Genomic DNA, 24,308 nt, shown 5'->3' on the forward strand with positions numbered 1-24,308 from the left:
TTAAACAATATTTAAAGTTAAAATACTAAGATTAACTCGAAAAATATTTTGGAAATTTGCTGGCCGAGGTAAGCTCCGGTTCTTGGATCACCGTAGGCCTCAATCAGGCGCGAAGACAATTCTTTATAGAAATGCTTCGCTTCCGGTCCCCACGATCCCATCGTCTCGAATGCGAAGGGCACAAATTGCTGAAGGAGATGATTTTCATAATATTAGAATAGCAAAGAAGCTTTCAATCCAGAAGAATTAAGCAACATTTGATAAAGCCTAAGTAAATGACTTACCTAACATCTTACAACTAACATTTACTACTTATGTACAAAACCATTAATAGTTAAAACGTTATTTCTATAAAATACAACATTTACGAAAGTCTGGAAAGTTCTATTTTAACAAGAAAACTGTGGGAACTAGGAAAAAACTGTATCCTCGAGTCCTCTAACTTTTAACTTAATAGTAAAGTTAGTTTCAGTTGTGGTAAGTTAGTGAGGTTTGCTAAGATGGGTAACACGATTGGGGTCGCTATTTCTTCTTTAGGACCTTCAATAGTCAATTAGAACTTCTTTTATTAGGGTTCAGTACCCAAAAGGTAAAATTGGAACCCTATTACTAAGCCTACGCTGTCTGTCCGTCTGTCACAAGGCTCTATCTCTTAAACCGTAATAAATAGACACTTGATTTCTTACAGAGTGCGTACACTGTACAACGGTGGCTGTTATTACAACAAATACATATATAAGATTTACTCCCATATAAGACTTATTTCCTACCTAAGGTCGACCATTTTTACCCTTTATTCTGTTCGATTTACAAATACTTTAATGCAGAAGTAGAAGTGACGATGATTCGTCGTCATTTCTACTTCTGCATTATCGATGCATCATCGTCACTTCGACCCATGACGCGACGACATTCAGATGTTTTTCACTTAGCAAACCTATAATATAATATAATTAATTTGTTTATTTTCATAAGCTATAATATCAAACATTATTTGGTAAATAATAGATTCCAGTTACGCAAATTACTGAGTAGAAATCAACTCACATTAATAGGAACTTTCGGCCAAGCAGCCACGTGTTTGCGTATTTTGGAGTCCCACTTAAAAATATTACGAGTATTCGTAAATGGAATTTGTAAAATGAAAGGTTTTCTGCAAAGTGTTGGATTCGATCCCTGGTCAGGCAGACATGTAAATGATTTTATCTTGTCTTGATGTTTATGTTGAACATCCATGAAATGTGCCGAAATCGTTGTTATTTAAAAAAAATGATTGACTGTGTGTTAAGGAAATTGTTGCTAAATCAAACCAAGAAAATATATCAAAATTCATCATTCACTCATTTGCGTGACCGGAAATAAAACCCAGATATTTCATATATTTAATTTTTTTCATTAACCATTTTGCTTAACATTAACATTAGACACAGTTTAACATAACAACAAAAAAGCAACCCTTTTTACGGCCCACTACTGGGCACGAATCCCTAAACTTTAGGAAACAAGCCCTATCCAATAAAAACCTAAATTTAATGTATGGATATTAGAAATAAGACTTTTGTAACTTCCATTAGACAAATTGAAAAGAAAATAAATTGACCATATCGGTCGCTGCGAGATACGCTCCACTGAAATTGGTCCATTAAGCCCACAGAACTTTGAGAATTATGTCTCTCTCTTCAGAAAATTAACCTTAATACCGATTTTAATATTGTAGACAAGCTGAATACATTTACAACCTTAATAGAGTACTTTGAATAAGTTGAAACTAAAATGTAACGCTGGAACACACTTAAAATAGTTATTATTGTAAGAGCCGAGGTCAAAAATTATCGTTTTTATTATTATTTCAAAAAATACAGAGCAAACATATGACCATCTATTTTTAGATTCCCAAAGGCTTGTCGGTAGTTACTAAAGAAAACAAAAATAAAGAAAATCGGTCGGAAAATAAAGAGAAAAATAATTAGCTAAGTGCAAGTCGAACTCGCACATGGACGTCATCACACCCTTAGTTCATCATCATCATCATAAGGCTACAATAAAGTCCCTTAGCATCTAATGAGACATTTAGATTCTAATCTTAGAAAATTATAAAATGACAAATTTTTGCTGGGTATTTTTTTAACTGACGAAAGACACCTGCGTTGTATTGTAACTTTTTTTTTATAATATAGGAGTAGCAGACGAGCATGCAGTTCACCTGATGGTAAGTGGCTACTGCCGCCCATGGACATCTGTAATCAACGCCAGATAGGATTGGATATTCCTACCTGAAGTCAGACACAGATGCGCTGCTACCCTTAAGGACTAAGGTGGTACGCCTCGAAAGAGTATGTCTCCCTTACCACACCCTTCAAACCGGAACACAGCAGTGCTTAACACTGCTGTTATGAGGCAGAAATAGGTGTGGCGGTGGTGCCGCCGGAGTCGAACCACAAAGAGTTCTACCACCTTCAAAAATTATAACTTGCCCGATCGCTTGCATTCGCACGTCAGTGTAAGCACTTTACTTATGAATATTAAAACATATATCGAACGAAGCGGCTCAGACGGTTTGAGCCCGAGGGCATATATTATTATTTATGAGTGTCGCGTGTTTTACGGTGAAAATAAATTGAAATGTAATGTATAATACAAGCTCACTTGGGTTCTGCGACGATACGTAATAAAGTAGAACACTCTATGTTGTGTGACGCGTGAAATTAGACCTTTACAAAAAAGGTAACCTTATAATAAGTGTACACCAACTTTATAATTAACCATAGTCATTTTTTAATCCATTACAAATTAATTATCACTTGCTTAAACGGTAAAGGGACACATAGTGAAGAAACCTGCATAGTTGCATATCTGAGAAATCTTAAAGAAGAAAATGTTTTCAAAATGTGAAGTCTACCAATACCCACTCGACCCGCGTGGTAGCCTAATCCTTCTCATTTCAATTTATTTATATTACTTTTGTATTATTAATTTAGTGTGAACTAAACGTGAGTTTATAATTTATAAATTTTCTAAATGAGAAAAATAATCTAGAACTATAGAGTATATAATGTTTGTTATATTCGCAACAAAGTCCAGCCTACTTCGTGTTCCTAAGAGATAGAATATCCGGACATCGACCCTAAACAATAATGTATGATATTTGTCCCAAGTCATTACACTAGCGGTATCAGACAAGGGTCGCAAATAGGGTTGGCACTTTTTCTTAATTACAAGGGAATTATTGTAAAAAAAAACCGAAATCCCGGTTTTAAGCAGTCGGCATAAAAATATAGCACCCGAAACACGAATCCAACGAAACCTCATAATATGTTAGGATCCGTCAATTTGTTGGAGTTACAAAGTATACTGGGTGTAGCGGTGAACAGGGTGTGCCTAAGAATGAGACAATACATTCATACATGAATTCATGTAAATGTGTATATATGTCTCGTACGGGGGCGTCACGTAAAAATTATATTTCTTTGGACTTACGGATAAAATATACATTATATGAAACCTTTATTCCCCGACTCGTACTTTATTATTTTTCTATTAAATACAGTACAAAATAACTTAAAGAGTGTATATCGTTATATATTATATTAAAATTGGCAACCCTAGCGACAAAGACATGTTAGCTACACGGGAACACAGCCGTAATAAAATATTGTATTTCGTAGAACCTCGGCGGTATCTTATTCTTTCTCGAGTTTAATAAGACGTCAAGGTATGTTTATTTCCTTTACTTGTATTATTTTCCACGAATGAACCCGAATGAAGAATAAAATATGATCATTTTGCGGAAAAATTACTCGTTTGAAAATGTATAGGAATATATACGAAGAAATATATAGGAAGGTGGTAGAACCCTTTGTGGTTCGACTCCGGCGGCACCACCGCCACACCTATTTCTACCTAATAACAGCAGTGTTAGGCGCTGCTGTGTTCCGTTTTGAAGGGTGTGGTAAGGGAGACAGACTTCCGAGGCGTTCCAGCTTAGTCCTCAGGGGTAGCGGCGCATCTGTGGCCGACCTCAGGTAGGAATATCTAATCCTATCTGGGGTTGATTACAGATGTCCATGGGCGGCAGTAGCCACTTACCATAAGGTGGACTGCATGCTCGTCTGCTACCCTTATATTATAAAAAAAAAGTGTGTGTGTGTCAGCTACGACGCACGATTGGAGTTTACTCCTTACGAACGATAATTATGATATATATCGAATAGAAAAAAAGGGTAAATGAACGCATCTGCTAAAATGATAAGAGAAACAAACATATATCTGTAATTATTCGGATTATTTATATTACTTCAATAATGCGTATTACATAAAGTATGTTACAAAATAATATAAAATAGCGCCATCTAGTGGCAAGTTTTATAAATTGTAAGTTTGCAAGTTTATCAATCTATGTATTTTGGTTCCAAATATTATAATGGTAACTTAATATAATTGTTTATATTAAAGTAAATTTTAATATAATATAATTATTTATATTTAAAACAATGTTAAACGTTTTATAACTTAAAACTTAATTATAATTTCTTTGCCATCTATAAAATATCCTTGTTGCAATTTACGGATGAAATTTATATGAGACTCAATAAACATGTTATTATATGTAATTTGGATTGTTTCTAAATGTTTTATAATTCTAGAATTCATTTAAAACGTATTGCTAATTTTATATAACTTATTTTGAACATAATTCATTAGCAATAATTCTGTAATAAATATTAAATAATACTGTTTTGATTTTGCCCGTTTATCGTTGATAGATGGTGCTGATCAATAATGCATCCATTTTTATAAGTTAAATTAATATATCAGTAACTTACAAAAGCCTCTTTATGTTAAAAACTTATTTTGCTAATATTATATATTATTATTCAATTGCTTACTGATTTTATATGTTACTCTTCTTTAAAAACGTTCATAAAAGATTGTTAATCATATTATGGCGCCAATGTTCATATTTTTCACAGTGTTTATAAATGATCAAACCTATAACTTAATTTATGCAAAAATGTAAACAAATTAGTTAATGACGTTTTAATGTTTTATATATTGCTAATTATTTTTATTGTAATAATTACTTTCATATGGGATGTGAACTTACTGTATTTTAAATTAATAAAAGCACTCTTGATTCATATTTTGGTTACCGTTACGCCTCAACTTTTCGTGTTACACTTGATTTTACTCCTCATAAAATTTCCGTACCGGGCCTTATAACTCAAATCGTTTCTTAAGGAGTAAACTCCAAAAAAAAAAAATGCTGAGGATTCATGTATTTAAAAGATAGGTATTCCTATACCCATTACCTTTCACAGATGTGTTAACAACTATAGGAACATTCAAATAAAAAAACGCTTTCTACACACAATCACACTTCACAATCCCGCACTAGGATTCCCTGTGTCGTGGGTGCCATGGACACACACATAGATAAATACACAAACACCCAGACCCAGAACAGAGCTCCAAATTCATCACTCTGATGTCCGTCTGGCCGGGGATCGAACACGGGACCCTGCGTATAAGACCGGTATGGTGACCGCTCCGCCACGCGGGTCGTCAAAAATGAAATACGATAGATAAGATAATAACAGTTAATAATTAATGATTTTCTCCAATACTAATTGGGGTAAATGACAGATTTTATGAACGGAATTAATGTAATATCACTTTAAATTGGCTACAGCCTTGTTTGTTACTCGTACTTCAATTTTAAAGAAAACAAAAGAGTTTTACGAAAATGATTTACATTTAAACTACCAAGGCTACGTTTATCTTGGCTGACCCTGTAATTAAAATGTAAATTCCATTATAGTAGTCATTATTATTATTTTTTCATTTATTCATTTTGAGCAGTCGGTTCTTATACATAATATTTTTTTTAATGTAGGAGTAGCAGACGAGTCCACCTGCTGGTAAGTGGCTACTGCCGCCCATGGAACTAATCAACCCCAGATATGATGAGATATTCCTACCTGAGGTGGGCCACAGATACGTCGCTACCCTTGAGGACTAAGCTGGAACGCCTCAGAAAAGTATGTAACACTGCTGTTATGAGGCAGAAAAAGGTGTGGCGGTGGTGCCGCCGGAGTCGCATCACAAAGAGTTCAGTCATATTCAAAATTACTAAATTTTTATTTAAGGTGTTTAGATCTATGGGGTGTGTATGGATAGATGAAAGCGTTTATCTACGAAAGCCGCTTAAAACGCTTAAAGCTTAGTGCAGGCTTCATTGTTAAGCGACTTGAAAGCACCATTATTCCCACTATTGTATCCGGTTTGAAAGATAAAAGAAAAAGTAAAATCGTAGCTTACAACGGGTTTAATCCTTTGAAATAAAAAGTATCGGATTTTTTCCAACGGTCTCATATTGTAGGAATTAATATTTCTCTTTTAATGTCGAAGAAAATGTTTTGAGGTTTATACTTGACACTGGAGACGCAGACGTCTAAATTATTACTGGTATTTGTGCACCCTTATCATTGTGTAGAAGGCGTGAATTTTATGATTTGAAAGTTTCTCACATTTCTACGATTTAGTCTTTCACTGATGTATGTAAAAATTGTGTGACACTGCAATCTTTATCGATAAGGTATATCTATTATTGATAGACGTCACATATCTTTGAACATTTTTAAGAATTTCAGGTATGCAGGTTTTTCCTTTGCCGTTACGTAAGGATATAACCAAAGCAAAACTTTAACACACTGTAACAACCTAACACCTTTAGGTAGTGGGTGTTAAGGGTTTACTGTTTAAAGCCATATAAAATTGTGTGAGCGTAGGCGCGTAGCACACCGCGTAGGCACGGACTTAGCTACGGAGCTACGCGTAGCGCCTTCGTAACTGTCTACGTCGGGGGAAAATTGCGATTTTGACGTCATTATGTGACGTGACGATTATAAAATCTACGAACTAGTTTAAAATAGATGTAAAACTTTGTTGCAATAAAATATATCCTTTAATCCCAAAAAAAGAAAAAAATATATAAGTAGTTTAATTATATGATGTTTGTTATTACTAATTAATTAAACTATCCATTTTTTGCATTCGAAATTACGAAATTTAACAGTTTCTCATAGACATAAATTATCAAAAATCGAGCTTTGGTTGTCAAACCATTGAAAAAAATTTTTGCCTGCCAAATATCCAAATTTGACAAATTCTAATAGGCAGATTTTCGGTCAAGAGTCGTTCTTTGGTAGCCAGACCATTAGATAGATTGACTATTAACAACCAGTGTTATCAACTTACGTAATCTACAACAAAGAAATGGAAATTGGTCAACATTCTCAGAAATGCATACAAGCAATTACTGTGTATCGATTTGTATGAGTCATGAGAATGAAGTGAAAGCCAAGTTCTAACTATTACTATTAACCCCTTATTGACTCATAACTGACCATGAATCTCCTTAAAATGGGACCATAAGTAAACCATAGTCTATCACGACGGACATGCAAGTTCGTCAACCCATTGCCTACAGCTGGGCACATATCTTTTCTCAAAGTAAAAGGTTTAGGCCCGAGCACCTACCTTACTGGCCAAGTACGTAATGATAGACTTCATAAACCTTTGGAAAAATCTATCTTTAAGCGTGTAGGATCCTCATGTTTTTTTCTTAAATCTACGAGCATAACTTTGAAAAATTAGAAGTAATATTTCTCGATGGATAAAATAAATAAGAAAATACTCATTTTATTTCTTAAATATTATCAATAATGTTTGCATTCAAGTATGTATAATAGACCACAATAAAGTTGCCTTACTGGTATAATCATTTAATCATAATAATTTAAGATATTAATATATCCTTATTCGAAGCATTATTTACTTAACATTATCAAAATGTAAAGCATGTTTAGTTTCAAAAATAAAACTGCAAGTTTACGATTTTCAAACCCAATTATAAAGTTACGTTCAACTTTTAATAATATTTCTGCAATATGAAACGGGGTCACCAAGTAGTAGCAAGATCTTCAAAGAATAAAGATGTATATCATATGAAGGAAAGTATGAAAAGTTTTCCTTTTGTTATCGTGAGACAACTAGTTAGCTTAGCGCAATAGTCGTACATTAGGTATACATATATGTACGCAAATTTTGTTGGGTTTTGACACAGAAAACGTTGCCAAAATGCTTTTTCGCCATTTCATAATAAATATGACCCGCGTGACTCAGCACAAGGTTTATGGTGCCGAGTCCCAAGTTCGAACTCTGAAGATAAAATCTAAATGATGTTTTTATGGATCAGAGCGTTAATTGACTTGTTTTAGTATGACCGTAGCTTAGATCTGTTCTATTCCTAAAAAGGTTGTCAGGGGTAGCGGCGCATCTGTGGGTACGTCAGGTAGGAATGTAATCTTATCTGGGGTTGATCACAGATTTTCATTGACGACAGTAGCCAATGACCATGTTTGCTCGAATGCTACTCTTATATTATAAAAACATCCGTATTTACTCCAAGGAAATAGAGGGGCTGTGGCCAGAGCCCCCGACATAAGAGTGGCACCGAAAAGCCATTACGCAAAAGCCAATATGCACAACACGCAAAAATTTACCCTTAAAATTCCTAAATTGATAATTAACTAGCCGGGTTTTAATTTTTCCTTTAATTATTTTTTACCCTTCCCCGGGTCTTTAGCATTTCTTAAAACAGCCTGCCCTTATTTGTATTTGTGTAATTTCGTTTTAAAAATTTGTTTGTATTATTGCTAAAAGTGATTCAGTCTCTTAAGTGAAACAAAAATAATCTTTTTTAAGTTCAAGGAGGGAACTAAAATTATTTTATCCTTCCATAACGTTCAATCGGGAACTGGAAGAAGAGTTATAGAGTGGGGGCCTAGGACGGGACACAGAAATGTGGGGAGACAGCCCATGCGCTGGACGGACGACATAGCAAAAGTAGCGGGTAAAGCTTGGACAACTCAAGCCTAAAATTGAAAAAAATGGCGTGCATTAGAAGAGACCTACACTCAGCAGTGGGTGGCGAACGCTTGAGAAAGAAAAAGAAAAAGAAGAACGTTCAATCACCGTATACACCAATAATATTAGCTAAAAACTCGATTAGCCAGCAGAATAAGACGAAGGACCGGCTAGCGAGTGTCCTGTAATTCGATTGCATTCGGGACGTGGCTCATTTTACGAGCTCTCTAGCTCCCCAGCTCAACTATTTATGTAGCGCTCCAGCTCAAATATTTATGTAGTGCAGTTATGTACTTGGTTCTTTAAATTAAGAAGTCATGATAGATGTCGTGCACTGAAATTCTATCAGTTCATTTCTCTAGTTTAAATTGTTGTTCCGATCTGGTAATATAAGAAAAAAAATTGTAACTGAAAATTTATAACCAACCGCTGGAGTATACAAAATAAATATATTCCATTACATTTCATTTCGTTTTTGTTATAGAATAGATGTTATTTTTAATGCGATAGAAGTGGCAAATAAAGCCCTTTTAATAGATTAGAGTAGCTTTATAACACACTTTTATTAGCTTGGGTTGTATGTATGTATGTACGTAACAGAGTAACGGAATCTGTGAACCCGATTTCTATCCACTTTGAACGTTCCGTTTCATTCAAAATTTTGAAGAATCATTAAAAACCGATGACAATACACGATTTTAATAATTTTGTACCATTGTCCATATCAACATCCTCGGGATTAACGATTTTCGAGGCCAGACTGTTTAAGCGCCTTAGAGAAAGTTCATCACAAGTTACTAGATTGCAAATAATTATTGCTTTTTATTAGTTTCAGTAATTGTTATAGCGTGATTTTTAGTTTAGAACATAATAATGTTATTTATTAAATTGGAGTAGCAAATGAGCTTGCAGTCCACCTGATGGTGTTTGCTGTCACCCACGGATATCTGTAACTAAATCCATATGGAACAAGGTTTACCTGTTAAGTTAACCAATGTTAATAATCTACACTATGTGGCATCTACCCTCAAAATATTAAAACCTCTTTATTTAACATTGGTCTTGTCTAAAAGGCAGTTTTACCAAGCCGCTCGCTCTTGGCAAAAATAATCCTTACCAAAAAGTGAGTCACTCATATTTTTTTCTACCATATCCTGACTTAAATCCCATTGACAAGTTATATATTTAATCAATAATGTAATCGATAATCAAAATTATTTCCCTGGATTTATTATAATTAGTTTCTTAAAAAAAAGATTAAAATCGTAAAACGATCACAGGTGGATCTGAATAACAAATGTCCGATATTAATAAATAATTTATTTAAAGTGTAATAAACTCTCTTTCCAAATTTTCCAATCTTTCGCAAGCAAATGAATACATTGATTATTAATAAGGAGCGTAGGAATACCTTATATATCACCAAACATAGCTGTTATTTCACCCACATAAAGGTTAGACGGCTTCTATAAAGTAAATGTCAGGCTTCGTGCAATTACAAAAGATAATTCTCTTATATTTAATTTCAAATGTTTCTATTTATGAACAGTTTTTGAACAATTAATTTGAAATAATTGTAATTCCATATTTGATTTTTAATTTATTAATTGCTATAATGTTCCTATTATGAAATAGGGGATGAGTGGGTAAGTTTGACATATGTGTATTAATAACTATGACATTTGACTGGTTGATTACTCAATGTATACAAGACATACACTTGGCCAGCATGGTGCATGCCAGCATTCAATTCCACTCATTTTTAGAAGAAACTTGTGCCCAGCAGTGGTACAGTAAGGGATTGACAGTGACAGTTAATCCCAATCAATGCTTTTAATGTTTTCTTATTATCAAACGAAAGTCTAAATCGATACGATTTAGGACGTAACACGTATAACTCAAAGCAATTGAAATAAATTTCAAGTTAACTATCATGACGAAATAGTTAGTAAAACGTAACTATTTTTTATATTGATTACTAAATCATAATGTTTACCTTCCAAAAAGTAATAGGGGTCATGCAAAGTAATAATAATAAACTATATCTACACAAAACTGATGCAGTATAATAAAATGAATATAAGCATTATACGGTTTTAATAAAAAAAGCCAAGATTATAGTACCTATACAAATCTTTAAATTCACAAACAATTTTATCTCTTACTATCCATTATCGCATATTATATTTCGCAATTCTATTGTTAAAAAAATAGAATTAATTTGTCCGTCGTGAATACGTCAATAGCTTGACAAAGAGTCTAGGTGTCATTTCGCAATCTTTATCGCTTTCCGCCCGTTATTAAAAATCAATCTAGCTAACTGTTGCCTACGAAAAATTGAAATTTGACAATTAAGTAAGAAGGAATTGTCAATAGTTGATCTTTGGTAGACAAAACATTGGATAGATTAAGTATTAATAACGGGCGTTCAATAATACTATATAAAGATAACACTGTTAAGTATTATGGAACTTGACGAATTTAATAAGGTAGCGAATCCAAACGCTTAATATAACAAAATGTACGACGATGTTCAAAATGCCTAAGATATCGTATTATGTATGACTATATTTTCCGTTCGTCTCTGGAATTGCGCATCATCTTCGCAATCATGTTGTATCAGATTGGAACCATCAGATATCAAAAGGAAAATTGACCATTTGAAAGCAATTAGGTGTCATATGACTCAATCGTTAAGACCCTAATGTCCATAAGTAATTATCACTTACTTGACTTCTTCACGGACTCGATAATGACACCCACGTCCGCAGCGCTCATATGCCCATCTTCGAGCATCTTCATTTTGATGACAGCCGGCAGATAGCTGCTTGAATAGGACACCTTGACGTTTTTCGCTCACACTTGTCCCTAATACGTCTCCTTTTTATTTTAACACGCGAAATACGGGAGCACAACAGGCTGTTGTCTGTGCTGCACTATTGATTGTGCTGGGGGTAGTCGCGCGTGCGTGGTCCCTCTCTCCCCGCGGTACCCGCATGCGCATTCGAAACGCCGCCATCTTGCGGCCGGAAAGACGTCACGCGGTAGCTGACAGCCGCGTCGCCCATTTCCGGAATTTTGCGTCAACTTGCATCTATTGTTGAACGTTCAATTAACGAAAGCGCTGAATGCGGACCAGAAAATAACAAAGCCATTCTTTCATAATAGCCACTTGCATTATTGCTTTTTCTTTTAAGCGATTAGTGAACTGTAATGTTAATGAATTATGTTTTGGAGCCGCGAATTTTCAATATTGATGTGAGCATATAATTACTTTATGAATGGATCGCTTGTCTGAATTTATAATGTACATTATAATGTACAAAAAATTAATACATTTCATTGTTAAATAATGGTAAATTAATATAGGATTCTTATTATACATAATATGTTTTTAATTCCGTTTAACTATGTTCCTTTATCTATCTTTATGATCCATTAACTTTTACATAAGCGAGTATATTAATCCCGTAATCACATGTTTTGCGTAGATAACTCATTCATGTGAAACATTTTAATATAATGTTATTAAAAATAACCGAACAATAACTAACAACATTACGTCGATTTATGTCTTATAGCTAAATGACAATCAATAAGAGACATAAAACTATAATAGATTTAGTGACGGACTGGCCATGTATTTCATATGCCGTTTTTCAGCCAGTACATTATTGTCAAAGTATTATAAATTAACCCATCTACTATGGGTGTAATTATAATTTTCCGCTCCTTATACGAATGGTTCATCAAAATAAATATAGTTCAAAAAACTAAAAAACACGCTTTTATGATAAAATCAACTAAAAAAAAGTAGTGATGGTCAAATTGATAAATGATTTCTTCTTCTCCATAACGAAACACCTTGTGAAATGGTGGTAGTTGTATAGACATTCAAAAAGATCATGTAAAGAACCTATTTTGAATTTAAAGAAATTGATTTGATTGAACGATGTTGTTAGGTATGCCACAATATGATCGTAATAAACTGATAAACGTGATACACTAACTCGTGATAGCTGCCTCTCGTGATAGAAAGGAAATCATATCATGAATAAAAATTAACATCGAGTCCTGCCTTATCGACTGTAGAGAAAAATTATAGAAAATTTTAATTGATTTTCTTACCTTATCGACTATAGATGAAAATTATATAAATTAACAAAAATCATATTTTGCAAATTGAAAAATGGAATAATTTTATCAAATTAGTGTATTGTCATCGGTCCTCAATAAATCTACAAAGTTTGAACGAAATCTGGCCGTTTAAAGTGGGTCAAAATCGCGCCCAAAGAAGTCGGTTACAAACATACAAACAAACATACAAACATACAGGTGAAGCTAATAAAAAGCGTGTAAAAAGGTGATCAAGAGTAATAATTATCGATGAAAGTTTGTGAAGAGCCACCCGGACCCTTTAGAGCCAGTCCGACCCTAAGATTTAGTATAGTCAGGAGCAGACAATGTTGATGAAATATGAAGAGACTTCTGTAGATAAAACTAGATACTCGTAAATAAAATTATATCAGGAAACATTGTAGTAATATAGTTAAGAAAACAATCAATAAGACAGGTAAAACTTTAATAGATTTTGGTGACGGACTGGCGATATATTTCATATGGCGTTTGTCAGCCGGGCTCCAACCAACGTGAGCTTGAAGATTTACTTTATTATCGAAATATTAATCTATTTTCTATGAGTCATCAAAAGAGATCACAAGAATATAAATTGTCGACGAAGGATTGTGAAGAGCCACCAATGCCCTTTCTGGCCAGTCTGACCCTGAGATTCAGAACAGTCAGGACCAATCATGTAGACGAATTGAAAGATAATTCTGTTGATAAAACTGATAAAAAAATAAAATGTATCGGTAAACAAGAAAAGAAACGATAGATGTTATAAATTATTTTATTGAAAATCGTAAATAAATTTACATAAAATATTAATAAATATTACATCACAATGTACGTGTACAGTGTGTTTGTGTGGCAGCGAGGCTGCGTGGTACATCGAATGTGTGAGTTTGGAGTGAGTGTCTAGTAGCCAGCCAGCTCGGCGAAGGTGGAGTCCATCTCGTCAGCCAGGCTCTTGTACCGGTCCTTGTTGATGCCCAACTCGTCTGCACCCAACAAAATTAATTAACAACAACAATCGAAAACGAGAGAGCAGTTGTTTGTATAGAGGGCGCTGCATATAGAAAAAACTACCCGTAATATATAAGAGCAGAGCAGTGATAGATAGGTTAAGAAACTCGGCCTCTTGATCGAGGGGGCCGAGGTTCAAAACCCAGGCACGCACCTCTGATTTTTCAAAGTTATGTGCGTATTAGAAGTTAATTATCACTTGCTTAAACAGTGAAGGAAAACATCCTGAGGAAACCTGCATACCTGAGAAATCTTAAAAAAAAGGTTTTCAAAGGTATGTGAAGTCTACCAATTCGCACTTGACTAGCGCGGTGGACTATGGCCTAATCCTTCTCATTATGAAAGGAGACCCTTGCCCAGCAGAGGGGCACTAATGGGTTGATGATGATGAATATGTGAATTTAAAAAAAATTATACACAGCACCCTTTTGACAAAGTACCAACTGCTCTTTCTCGTTACGAATCTATAAAAAAAATGAGATCAAATGAAATAACCAATTTAAGAAGTCTCGTTCCTATAATCTAGAAGAAGTAAGAAATCCAGATAGAATTAATTATGTTGTTACAAAATTTGTTTAATAGAAAATTTATTGCAAAAGCAATCGGCTTTATATATTTAAGTAGTTTAATTTGAAATTTAATTGATTAAAAAATAAAAAGTACCTTCCAAGCATTGATCCGCGACGGTAGCAGCAAAGCATAAGACATTAGTTACAACACAGAAAGCAGGGCTTTAAACCATGACTTTTAGAGGATTGTCATCCAATAATTTGTTCCCAAAATTGAAATAATTCTATTTCGAAAGGACAATCCTCTAAAAATCGATGAAAAGGTTAAGGTTCATTAGAAAGAAGTAGAAATTAAAGCATACTACATTATAACAAAGGTACAAAAGTCAGGGAACTCCAATGAATGAATGATGGACATCTTAAAAATATGCGTATTTTTAGGAAAATTTTAAATTGTTCGTAGAAATTTTGTTTGGAGTGAAGGTGATGACCTAAGTGGACAAAAGGTAGTGTAATCGGACGGAAATATCTTAAACTAAGTGCTAGGGGTAGTTAGTATCCTGTGAGCTCGGCGAATGTGCCGTCCAAGTCATCGCATATCGCCTTGTATTTCTCCTTCTCGTTGAACAATGCGTCTGTAAAATTTGTTATTAGATAATTTTTTGCGAATCACCTCGAGAACCTAGTAAGAATCGCAGATAAATATGAATCCAGTCAGTTATTAGAATGTTCTGATTAAAAAGCTTGGCGTCTCTCGAGAGAAGTCATACCATTCCGTTTTAGTTTAATTGTTAGAATCGATTGTTTCTGTTTCAAATTTAGAATATGTAATTTTAAAAATGATTTTTAAATAAACGTGAACTTGTTTTTAAATTTCGATTATTCTTAGAAGGCTCAATTTCTCACCAATTCCGATCCTCTATCACCAGTTACAGAGACATCTAAGAATGATCTCAAAGAATTTTCAATAGTCTTTTATTCAGTTGAGTTGTTAAAATGGTTCATACCTTCGAGCCTGTCGACTTCCTTCTGCAGTTTCTTGACGGTCTTCTCGGCGTACTCGGCGCGGGCCTCGGCTTCCTTGAGCTTAGACGTGAGGGTCTTCAGCTGTTTCTTGAACTCCTCGACACGCTGGTTGGCCTTCTCTTCGGATACTTCCAGAGATTTCAAGGAGTTACCTACAACCTGAGATATGAATTTGATATTGATTTAATAAGACAGTGAATAAAGACAACTGCAACACTAAGTAAAAAGTAAGTAGGTAAAAATAATCTAATAATTCTCTATCCGATAATACACGTACCCAAAGGTTTAATGTGTTGGAAGAGGAGGACCCTGTCCTAGACGAAAAAATTTCAAATTGAACAAATATAAAAAAAACATACTTTTAATCAAGCAAGCAAGCTTAAGTCATAAGGTCTGTATCAAAATTAACTTATATTGAACCATTAATGAAAAAAATATTTAATACATGAAGATCATTTTGAAATGCCTATCCCGCGAATGAAAAATTCAACCATATCTACGTTAACTGGAATCCTACTATCCATGTGCTAATACAAACCTTCAATTCCTCCTCAAGTTCTGAGATCTTGGCGTCACCAGACTTTACACGGTCCTCAGCAACTTCGAGCTCGTCTTCAACGAAGGCCAGTTTGCGCGATACCTGAGTACGAGATAGCAATATTTTAGAAATATTTACCAAAAATAATGTTCTACACAACTGTCTTTTTGTTTTAATTAAAATACCCTTAACTTTGGATTCGTTGTAGTTTATTTTTTTATATATTTTTTTAATTTATTTATTTGTGTTATACGACGATGTGTTATACGAATTTTAGACGATTTATAATTTGTTTTAAATTCTTGGACTTTATTAATTGTATTTTATGGCAAGTGTAGCTCACTTGCCATAAAATCCCTTTACAAGTCACATTTACGAAAAACTGTTTATTAAATAATTTGTAAACAATACAAACGTGAAACCAATGTCTGTTTTAATTATATTTCCATTTATTTTTATTTACTCCCTTTTTAATAAGAAAGACATGTATTTTCGAGGCGTTCAAATTCAGTCCTCAGAAGGAAAAACGCATTCGTGGTCGACCTCAAGAAGGAAACTAAACTTGTCTGCGGTTGATTACAGATGTCCATCGACGGCACCAGTCAATTACCGTCAGGTAGACTGCATGTTCGTTTGCTACTTCTACATTTAAAGAATTACCTCGTCAGATTTGCCGTCAGCGTCCTCAGCGAGCAGACGGGCTTCCTTCAGCTGGTTGGTGAGTTGGTCCATACGCTCCTCGTCTTGTTGTGCCCTGTTCTCCAATACTTTGCACATACTGCAAATAAACGTTATATTGAAATTAGATAACTCTTTTCCCTTTTACTTTAATTGAGAAGCGAAGAAGAAGAGAAGAAAAAATTTAACCAAACAGAAAGGCAAAATAACATGAGTTGAAAAACAAATTAAAAATGGTACTGAACTATTTTCTTTACACCTAATATAAATAAATGATCAAGTAGTTATATCAGTAATTGAAATTCGACCACAACCATGACTTTTCTTTTTTATTGATCGTCATCTACCTAGAGTTCCGCAATAGCTACCGAACAAAATAAAATAAAACGTAATAAGCTAACAAAAAAAAAAGTTCCTAAGCGTTTTGATAATGTTCCACTTAATTATAACGCACCGGTTGTTTTCATCAGCAGCCTGCTGAGCCTCGAGCAGCTTCTGCTGGGCTGTGCCGGACCTCTCCTCGGACTTCTCCAAGTCCTCCTCAATCTGCTGGACTTTCCTGTTCAAGGAAGCGACCTCAGCCTCAGTGGCTGCCAGCTGTTTCTCCTTCTCCTCCAAGTCTTTGTTGGCCTGCTCCAATTTGTTCTTGTTCAGGATGAGATCTTCTTCAACCTGAGCGAGTTTCTTCTGGAGTTCACGGACTTCCTCGTTGACCTGGAAGGAAAATCGTTATTTTAAGTAAATTTACAAACTATTGATAATTATTCGTCAGAACTTGTAACGATAAAGAAATCAAAGCAATAATATTGTCTAAGGAGCGATCTTTTTTTAGTAAGCTTATACCTAACCTAAGACGTCGTTCACACTTATTCCATATTATACACTATGTTATCTAATTACACCGAAAGGATGTTAGTATTATTTTAGTCCATTTCGATTTTTTGCAATCTTTCAACATTATTGTGTTTTTTCTCATCTTTATCTGCACATTATAAGTAGGCTAAATTACCTTTTCGGCACGGAGGTTGGCATCCCTGGCCTGCTGTTCGCAGGTGTCTGCCTTGTCCATGGCATTGTCCTTCTCCAGCTTCATCGCCTGCATCTTCTTCTTAATCGCGTCCATGGTGGCGGCTTTGTGTCTTTACGGTCCGGTCGAAATAAATACGCCTGGAAATATCAAATAATCTTGTTATTGAACAATTTTTTTTACTGGTCATATTCTTCTGAGCTTCTTTTTTTACTGGTCATATTTATCTATCTACCCGTATATAATAAAAAAAACCGTATCTTTTAGTGTATACAACGCCATCTATGTTCGTACTGCAAAAACAAAAATACGTATCTCACAAAATGATGCTCACTTAATGCGGTTGTATTTTTGTGAACAATTTAAGTATAGTTTTCAGAAGCATATTTCTGTAACCTTGATGCAGCTACGATATAAGTTTCTTTGAAACTTGGGAACATGTTAAAAATACTCCACAGCAGATTCGCTTATAAACGTCATCGGCATAAATTATAATAATTTTGCATCGATTATCAACTTCAGGAGACGCTTAGAAATAAGCTTGAATATTCACATTGTACCTTCATCGTATGTATAATAATGAAGAAGTAATTAAATTAATCGCAATTGGTTTTAGGTGATGTGACGGTGAAAGAACTGTTTATTATTCGACGGCCGTAGTATCTCCATCATATCTACTTATGCTTTAATAAAGGTATAAAGATACTACATTTTGAATTCACTACACTCTCAAAACAGGCAGAGACATGGCACGATATAGGTACTAACATGAGAAACTTTACTCTGTAGGGGTTACACTTAAAGATGCATTTAAGTGTAGAAATAGAAAACGAGAGATTAGTCCACCTGATGGTTAGTGGTACTGCCGCCCATGATCATTTGCTATCAAATCCAGCAAGCAGCCTAATCTTAATTAGGCTGCTCTCTGAGATTGGCTACGGATGCGTTGCTACACCTGAGGACGAGGAACGCCTCGGATAAGTATATCTCCCTAACTACACCCTTCAAACCGAAACAGCTGTGCTTAACACTGCTGTTATTATTGTTACTTATTATTACTATTCGACTGGGAATTTCCACACAAAATAATATAAATAATACATCATTCGACTGCGCTTGTTAAATCTCCTAAAGCATTCATAATGGTATAATGTAACAAAATCGTGTGCCTACACGAATGCTTTAATTTTATAACAGCGTTCGGGCTTGGCTCGATGCCAACATCCAGCAGGGCATTCAGATCGTGATCCTGTTATCGAAGTATTTTAACAATTTTTAATGGAGTTCATGGCCTAATTTCTTTACGATGAGTATTTTTATGACACAACATCAAGACTAATGATGGCCCAGAGATCAAAATTCGATCTTATAAATTATTGGAAATTTATAATTCATTTTATGTTTATAAAAGTCGTCAATAGATACCAAACCAAAAAACATGAAAATCGGGTGGAAAATAAATTTTGATAAGGAAATATGTAAATGTTTTGCTTGTACCACCTGACCCGGCAAACGTTGTATAATTGTAGTTATAGTTGCCATATAAATAAAAAAAAATGTTAAGGGTGATCCTTTATCACTTAGGGGTATTAAAGATAGATAGTAGCGATTCTCAGACCTACTGAATATGCATATAAAATTTGGTGTCAATCGGTAAAGCCGTTTCGGAGGAGTACGGTAACTGACATTTTGTGACACGAGAATTTTATATATTAGATATAATTGTTTTTAAGGGAAAACTTTCAAAATTTCAAAGAATAGCCCGTACAACCTAAATAGAAAACGTTGCTATATAGTATTGATACAACCTGAATGTAAAGCTTGGCAGTAATTTGTTCCGGTCTGAAAGATAAGCGAGCTGTAAGCACCACTAAATAAACTCTAATTGTCCTAAACGTTGTGAATGGCAGAGGACACGGGGTAAACAACCCTATCTTATTGAGATAACTTTCCTTTATATTGTTCTATTTTCAAGGTAATTATACTCATAAAATATGAAATGTTGATTAAGCCAAAGAAAATATTTAGGAAGCTTGAAGCTCGATTTTACCGCTGTGAGTTGGTAAATGTTGGTATTTACCGGTAAATCTTGATATTTACCGGTAAATGTTGATATTTACCGGTAAATCTTGATATTTACTGGTAAATCTTGATATTTACTGGTAAATCTTAAGATTAATCGAAGTTCGGGCTTTTACAGAAATATATACAGTTCGTCGTTATTCGGCCAAAGGTCAAAATACGTAAGCTAAACCATGACAGGAAAAATATATCCTTTTTTCATATTACCTATATCCTATTGCATTTTTTACAAATAAAGCTACTTATTTAATGCAGTTGTAGCAGGTAAGCCCTAGACCCTAGGTGCAAGTATATGGGTGCGCTATTTTCTTATTCAGTGGTTTAAAAAGTATTTTAGTGAACTGTACAAATAAGTTATTTTATTGTAACCATGTAATAGTTAATTAACTGTATCTTATCTGAATTGTATTTTTCATTTGTTAAAATGTGTTAAGTGTGTTCAGATTTCATGAGACGTGTATACATATACAGATGTGAGTGTAGGTTTAAATAACATTTTGATCATTAATTGATTCCAAGTAAACAGAATAAATATTGAGAACACATCAAACGAGCACGCAGTCCAACTGATGGTGCCTAAGTGGCTTCTGCCGTCCATGTTAGTAGGTATCTGTAAACAATCCCAGATAAGTGTCCTATCTAGTGTCCTGTCTAAAGTCGGGGTAGATGCATTGTTACCCTCTAGGACTAAGTTGGTATGCCTCTAAGGATGTCTCCCTTACCACACCGTTGAAACCAGAATATAACAGCATTAAAACTGTTATTATATGGCAAAAATAGTTGTAGCGATGTTGTCCACGGAGTCAAGCACCAAAGTGGTTTACCAGCTTCAAAAAATGTTCCATTACATATATAAATACATGTGTGTATGTTGTATGTCCAGATGTTTAAATATAACAGTTCCGTCGGCCGTAAAGCAAACTAAAAGCGAAAAGACGGTAATGCCTGGAGCCACGCGAAAATAACGCACGAACCATGACGTAAAACTATTTTTGGCGGGCTGACAAGTGTTACCGATGGTGTTAGCAGAAATAAACGTTTTCAACGCGTACGGCCGACAGCTGAGAGGAAACTTGAGATATTTACTTTTGATCGCATGTTTTTAATTTGTTTTATTAGTTTAAATAATGTGAATGAGTTTAGAGGTTTATTAGTAATATGAATAATTTGTAATATATTGAAATTATGCTGGAGATAAATGAGACTAGAGATTATAGACTTAGGTAATTATTGCTTAGTTCTTGTTTTATTATGGTTTTAAATATTGTAAATAATTGTCCCTAGTTGTATATTTTCAAATAAAATAAAAAAAATTCAAATATAAATAATATATTTGATGGATAAGTTAAGGTTTGAAAAAAAAACTTAAATATATTAGAATTTCAAGTAGATATACCATATTTCTGGTGTGTAATATTTCCATTAAAAATACACTTATGTCTTCTAAGAAACGCCCAAAAAGAAAAAGCTCTAATAAAAATTAAGAATTAGCCCTATTCGCCTTAAAGAAAATATGGCATTTACCCAAATATTAATTGACATGTGACTGAAGGTAAATGAAAGTCAAGAATGGTAACATTTTGCATTACGATTTAAAAATATTAATTATAATTATGGATGTAAAGTAAAATGTAATTAGTTTGTTCGGTAAACTTATTGTTTATACCTAATAGTCTGAATAGGGAACATCAATAAGTTCTATATAGTAACTAATTATAAAATAATACAAAGGTCAGAGGCCAAGAATTTTTGTTTGTTCTATATTTAATTATAAGTTCTCATACCGACCCAATTTAACGTTAATATGGTGGCGCCCTTGTACTTCAAAATAAAAAAAATAGGCTTCCGATAATGATCTTGAAAACCATTTACGAAATTGTTACATAGAGATGTTATGTGGATATTTTAAAAAAATATTTCAATTTTTATTGAAATAATGTTATATTTTCCACCATGAATATGTAAATATAAGTTTACAAAATTGTTGCCAGCTTTTTGGAATCTCATGCTAGGTACAAACAACAATTTCGATGCTTCATATTAAAGTTAAAATATCGGTATTTAATTATACGTTTTTATAATATTAAAATATTTTTGTCGCTAAACATTATGTTATTAAAATAATTTAAATTAAAAAGCACTAAAACTAGAATGTAGGGATAAATGTGCCTATAAGTAAGTAACTACGAGATAAGTTTAATAAAATAAGTTTACTCCAATTAACAATAACGTTTTTGCTAATTTAGCAAGAGCCCAGCTTACTTATCTTAAAGGAAGATACGCAAAAGCCTATGTAGCTTATATATGCTTATATACGTAGGTTTATCTCCAGAATTATGTGTTTAACCAAACCGCCCTGGTTAGTTTTTGGTCTCGTGCCAAGATTTTCTCATCTGCGTCCTGTCACACCCGCTATTAATTAATGAATAAAATTAATTTAAATTTACAGACGCCCACGTGCATTCTTAACAAGTCGTATGTATCTATGTAATAAAGCATTATTCGACATAATATGATAGAGTAAGTACCTATAATAAAGTATTATTAGACATATATTATTATCAAAGATAAGAATGTATGAGATGTGACAGACGTAGTACAAGGCGAATAATGTTTGAACACTCATCGTTCATATATGAAGAATGCAATTGCCTACCTATAGAATAGATGTAAATACGTAGGGATATAAGAACTAAACAAATTTTACCAAAACTTCATATAATCAACTAATTTTCTATAAAATTTACCTCGGGAATAGGATCATATATATAAATATATATGAACTATATCTATGTTTAAATTTTATGTAGTAAAAGTTACACTATATGACTGTATATAATTGACAGACAGGTGTCTGTAATTCTCAGCTTTACATAAAGCCATCCATCCATCATGACATTTTCTCGATCTCGACTGTCAATCTGGACTTTAGGTGATTCTAGACTGTCTCTTTGATCTACAAGTAGCTATGTCTAGGTAGGTAGAAACTTACTTCTGCTTTTAAATTAAAATTTTTATGCACATTTTTATAGTGTACATTTTTTATATTTTAAAATCATTGTACATATGGTTAAATGAGAAATTATATCCTACCTATCAAAATTTAAAAGGAAAGTTTTAAGTATTTCTTTTACTTTATCATAAAGCCATATCATTGCCAAATATTTAAAATTTTTAACTATAATCGCCAGTACATAAATAATCCAAAAAAAAAACTTATATTCTAATGTTTTAACTATTAACTATAACTAATCTCTAATAAAATAAAATACGGCATAACATTAAATCTTAAAAGATAAGCTAAGTGTGATCAGTGTATTATATTCCTAGCTATGTTTGGAAGTATGTGTGGAACCGTGTTAATGTAGTGTTTGCGTGCAATACCATAAGTAATGCCTACTCCTAAATAAAGGAGGCGCCAGATGTAATTAGACACCTGCACCGAATGCTTCGACCGTCCCCATTCAGGGATATATGGGACAGGTCTGCGTCTAAATAAAAATTGAGACGAGTTTCCTCATATCGCTAAATAAATACTGTTGGTCGAATGCCGCAAATAGGTCGAAAGCTATGCGCGGCGGCGCGCGGGGAACACTATTTTCAGCGAGGTCGCGCGCGCGCTGAAACCCGAGTCACATCGACGAAAAACGCACCACGCGCTCATCAACTTCGAACGGCTCATAACACATCTTCCAGCTCCAAACTTCCTAACTTAGACTTAGACTACACGACCGCGAACGAACAGAAGCTTGGATACTCCACTGATCAACGCCACTAGTCACTGTCACCCACGATCCTTGCAAGGCCTCGGTTTCGAGGGGGTCCGGCGGTTCCAGGGGTATCCAGGCTGCTGGCGCTGCGCGGGCGCAGCACTCACCTCACGAACGGGCTGTTCACACGGCGGAGCGACACGCACTGCGGCGGCCCGCCCTCGCGCTCGCTCCGCGCGCCCGCCCGACTATTTTCGGTGCCAAAAATCCAGGATTCCGATCCGCCATCGCAATCGCGACAGACGCCTCGACCACCGCTGCACTCCCACACGCAGAACAATACACGTCCGCTTCCCATTCGAATGCTGATCATTCCAGTCTTGAAATTGAAGGTGTTTTCGCTATTTCATACAGATAACGTTTATTTTGACTTAAAAGTTTTGGTGGAGCTTAACGTTTTACAAGAATCGTAGCCCAAAAATAACAATTTCTGATGAATTTGGTCAGCTATAGATGAGTGCTCCATCAGCATAAATGTCCAATGTCCATAAGCTGTTCAATGTCAGGGGAACTGATCATAACATAGCCTATGTACACTTATCCAATAAAATAATTTGAAATTAAATCTGAAATATAATGTGTATTACAATTTTTGGTCACGGTGG

General features: G+C 34.3%; 2 protein-coding genes across 7 annotated transcripts in view; both read right to left on the reverse strand.

Annotated features, from left to right (window-relative positions):
• Window positions 1–11,890, reverse strand: part of Syt4 (Synaptotagmin 4) — a 37,232-nt gene extending 25,342 nt beyond the window's left edge. For 3 of the 4 annotated variants that reach the window (XM_073082042.1, XM_073082044.1, XM_073082040.1), the window contains exon 1: window positions 11,658–11,890. In XM_073082042.1, coding sequence (XP_072938143.1) covers window positions 11,658–11,730 — 73 coding nt within the window. In that variant the 5' untranslated portion in view covers window positions 11,731–11,890. The remainder of the gene's footprint in view (window positions 1–11,657) is intronic. The other variant, XM_073082043.1, reaches the window with a different exon arrangement.
• Window positions 11,891–13,821: 1,931 nt separating this feature from the next.
• On the reverse strand, window positions 13,822–23,965 carry Tm2 (tropomyosin 2). Of its 3 annotated transcripts, XR_012103017.1 has the most exons (8): window positions 23,811–23,965; window positions 17,834–17,991; window positions 17,279–17,538; window positions 16,807–16,924; window positions 16,147–16,248; window positions 15,590–15,767; window positions 14,737–15,217; window positions 13,822–14,048 (listed from the first exon to the last, which is right to left on the reverse strand). XR_012103017.1 is itself a non-coding variant. In XM_073082073.1 (7 exons), the coding sequence occupies exons 2-7, from the start codon at window positions 17,945–17,947 to the stop codon at window positions 13,966–13,968; spliced, it is 855 nt and encodes a 284-aa protein (XP_072938174.1). In that variant the 5' UTR covers window positions 17,948–17,991; window positions 23,811–23,965; the 3' UTR covers window positions 13,822–13,965. The 3 variants fall into 3 exon arrangements, 2 of the variants coding, with proteins under 2 accessions (XP_072938174.1, XP_072938175.1); XM_073082073.1 differs by lacking the exon at window positions 14,737–15,217; XM_073082074.1 differs by lacking the exon at window positions 14,737–15,217 and having other exon boundaries at window positions 23,696–23,811.
• Between the last annotated feature and the right edge of the window lie 343 nt (window positions 23,966–24,308).

The sequence above is a fragment of the Epargyreus clarus genome, unplaced genomic scaffold (genome assembly GCF_041222505.1).
Source record: "Epargyreus clarus isolate Ecla_fem2 unplaced genomic scaffold, WU_Ecla_fem_2.2 ptg000017l, whole genome shotgun sequence".
Lineage (NCBI taxonomy): Eukaryota > Metazoa > Arthropoda > Insecta > Lepidoptera > Hesperiidae > Epargyreus > Epargyreus clarus.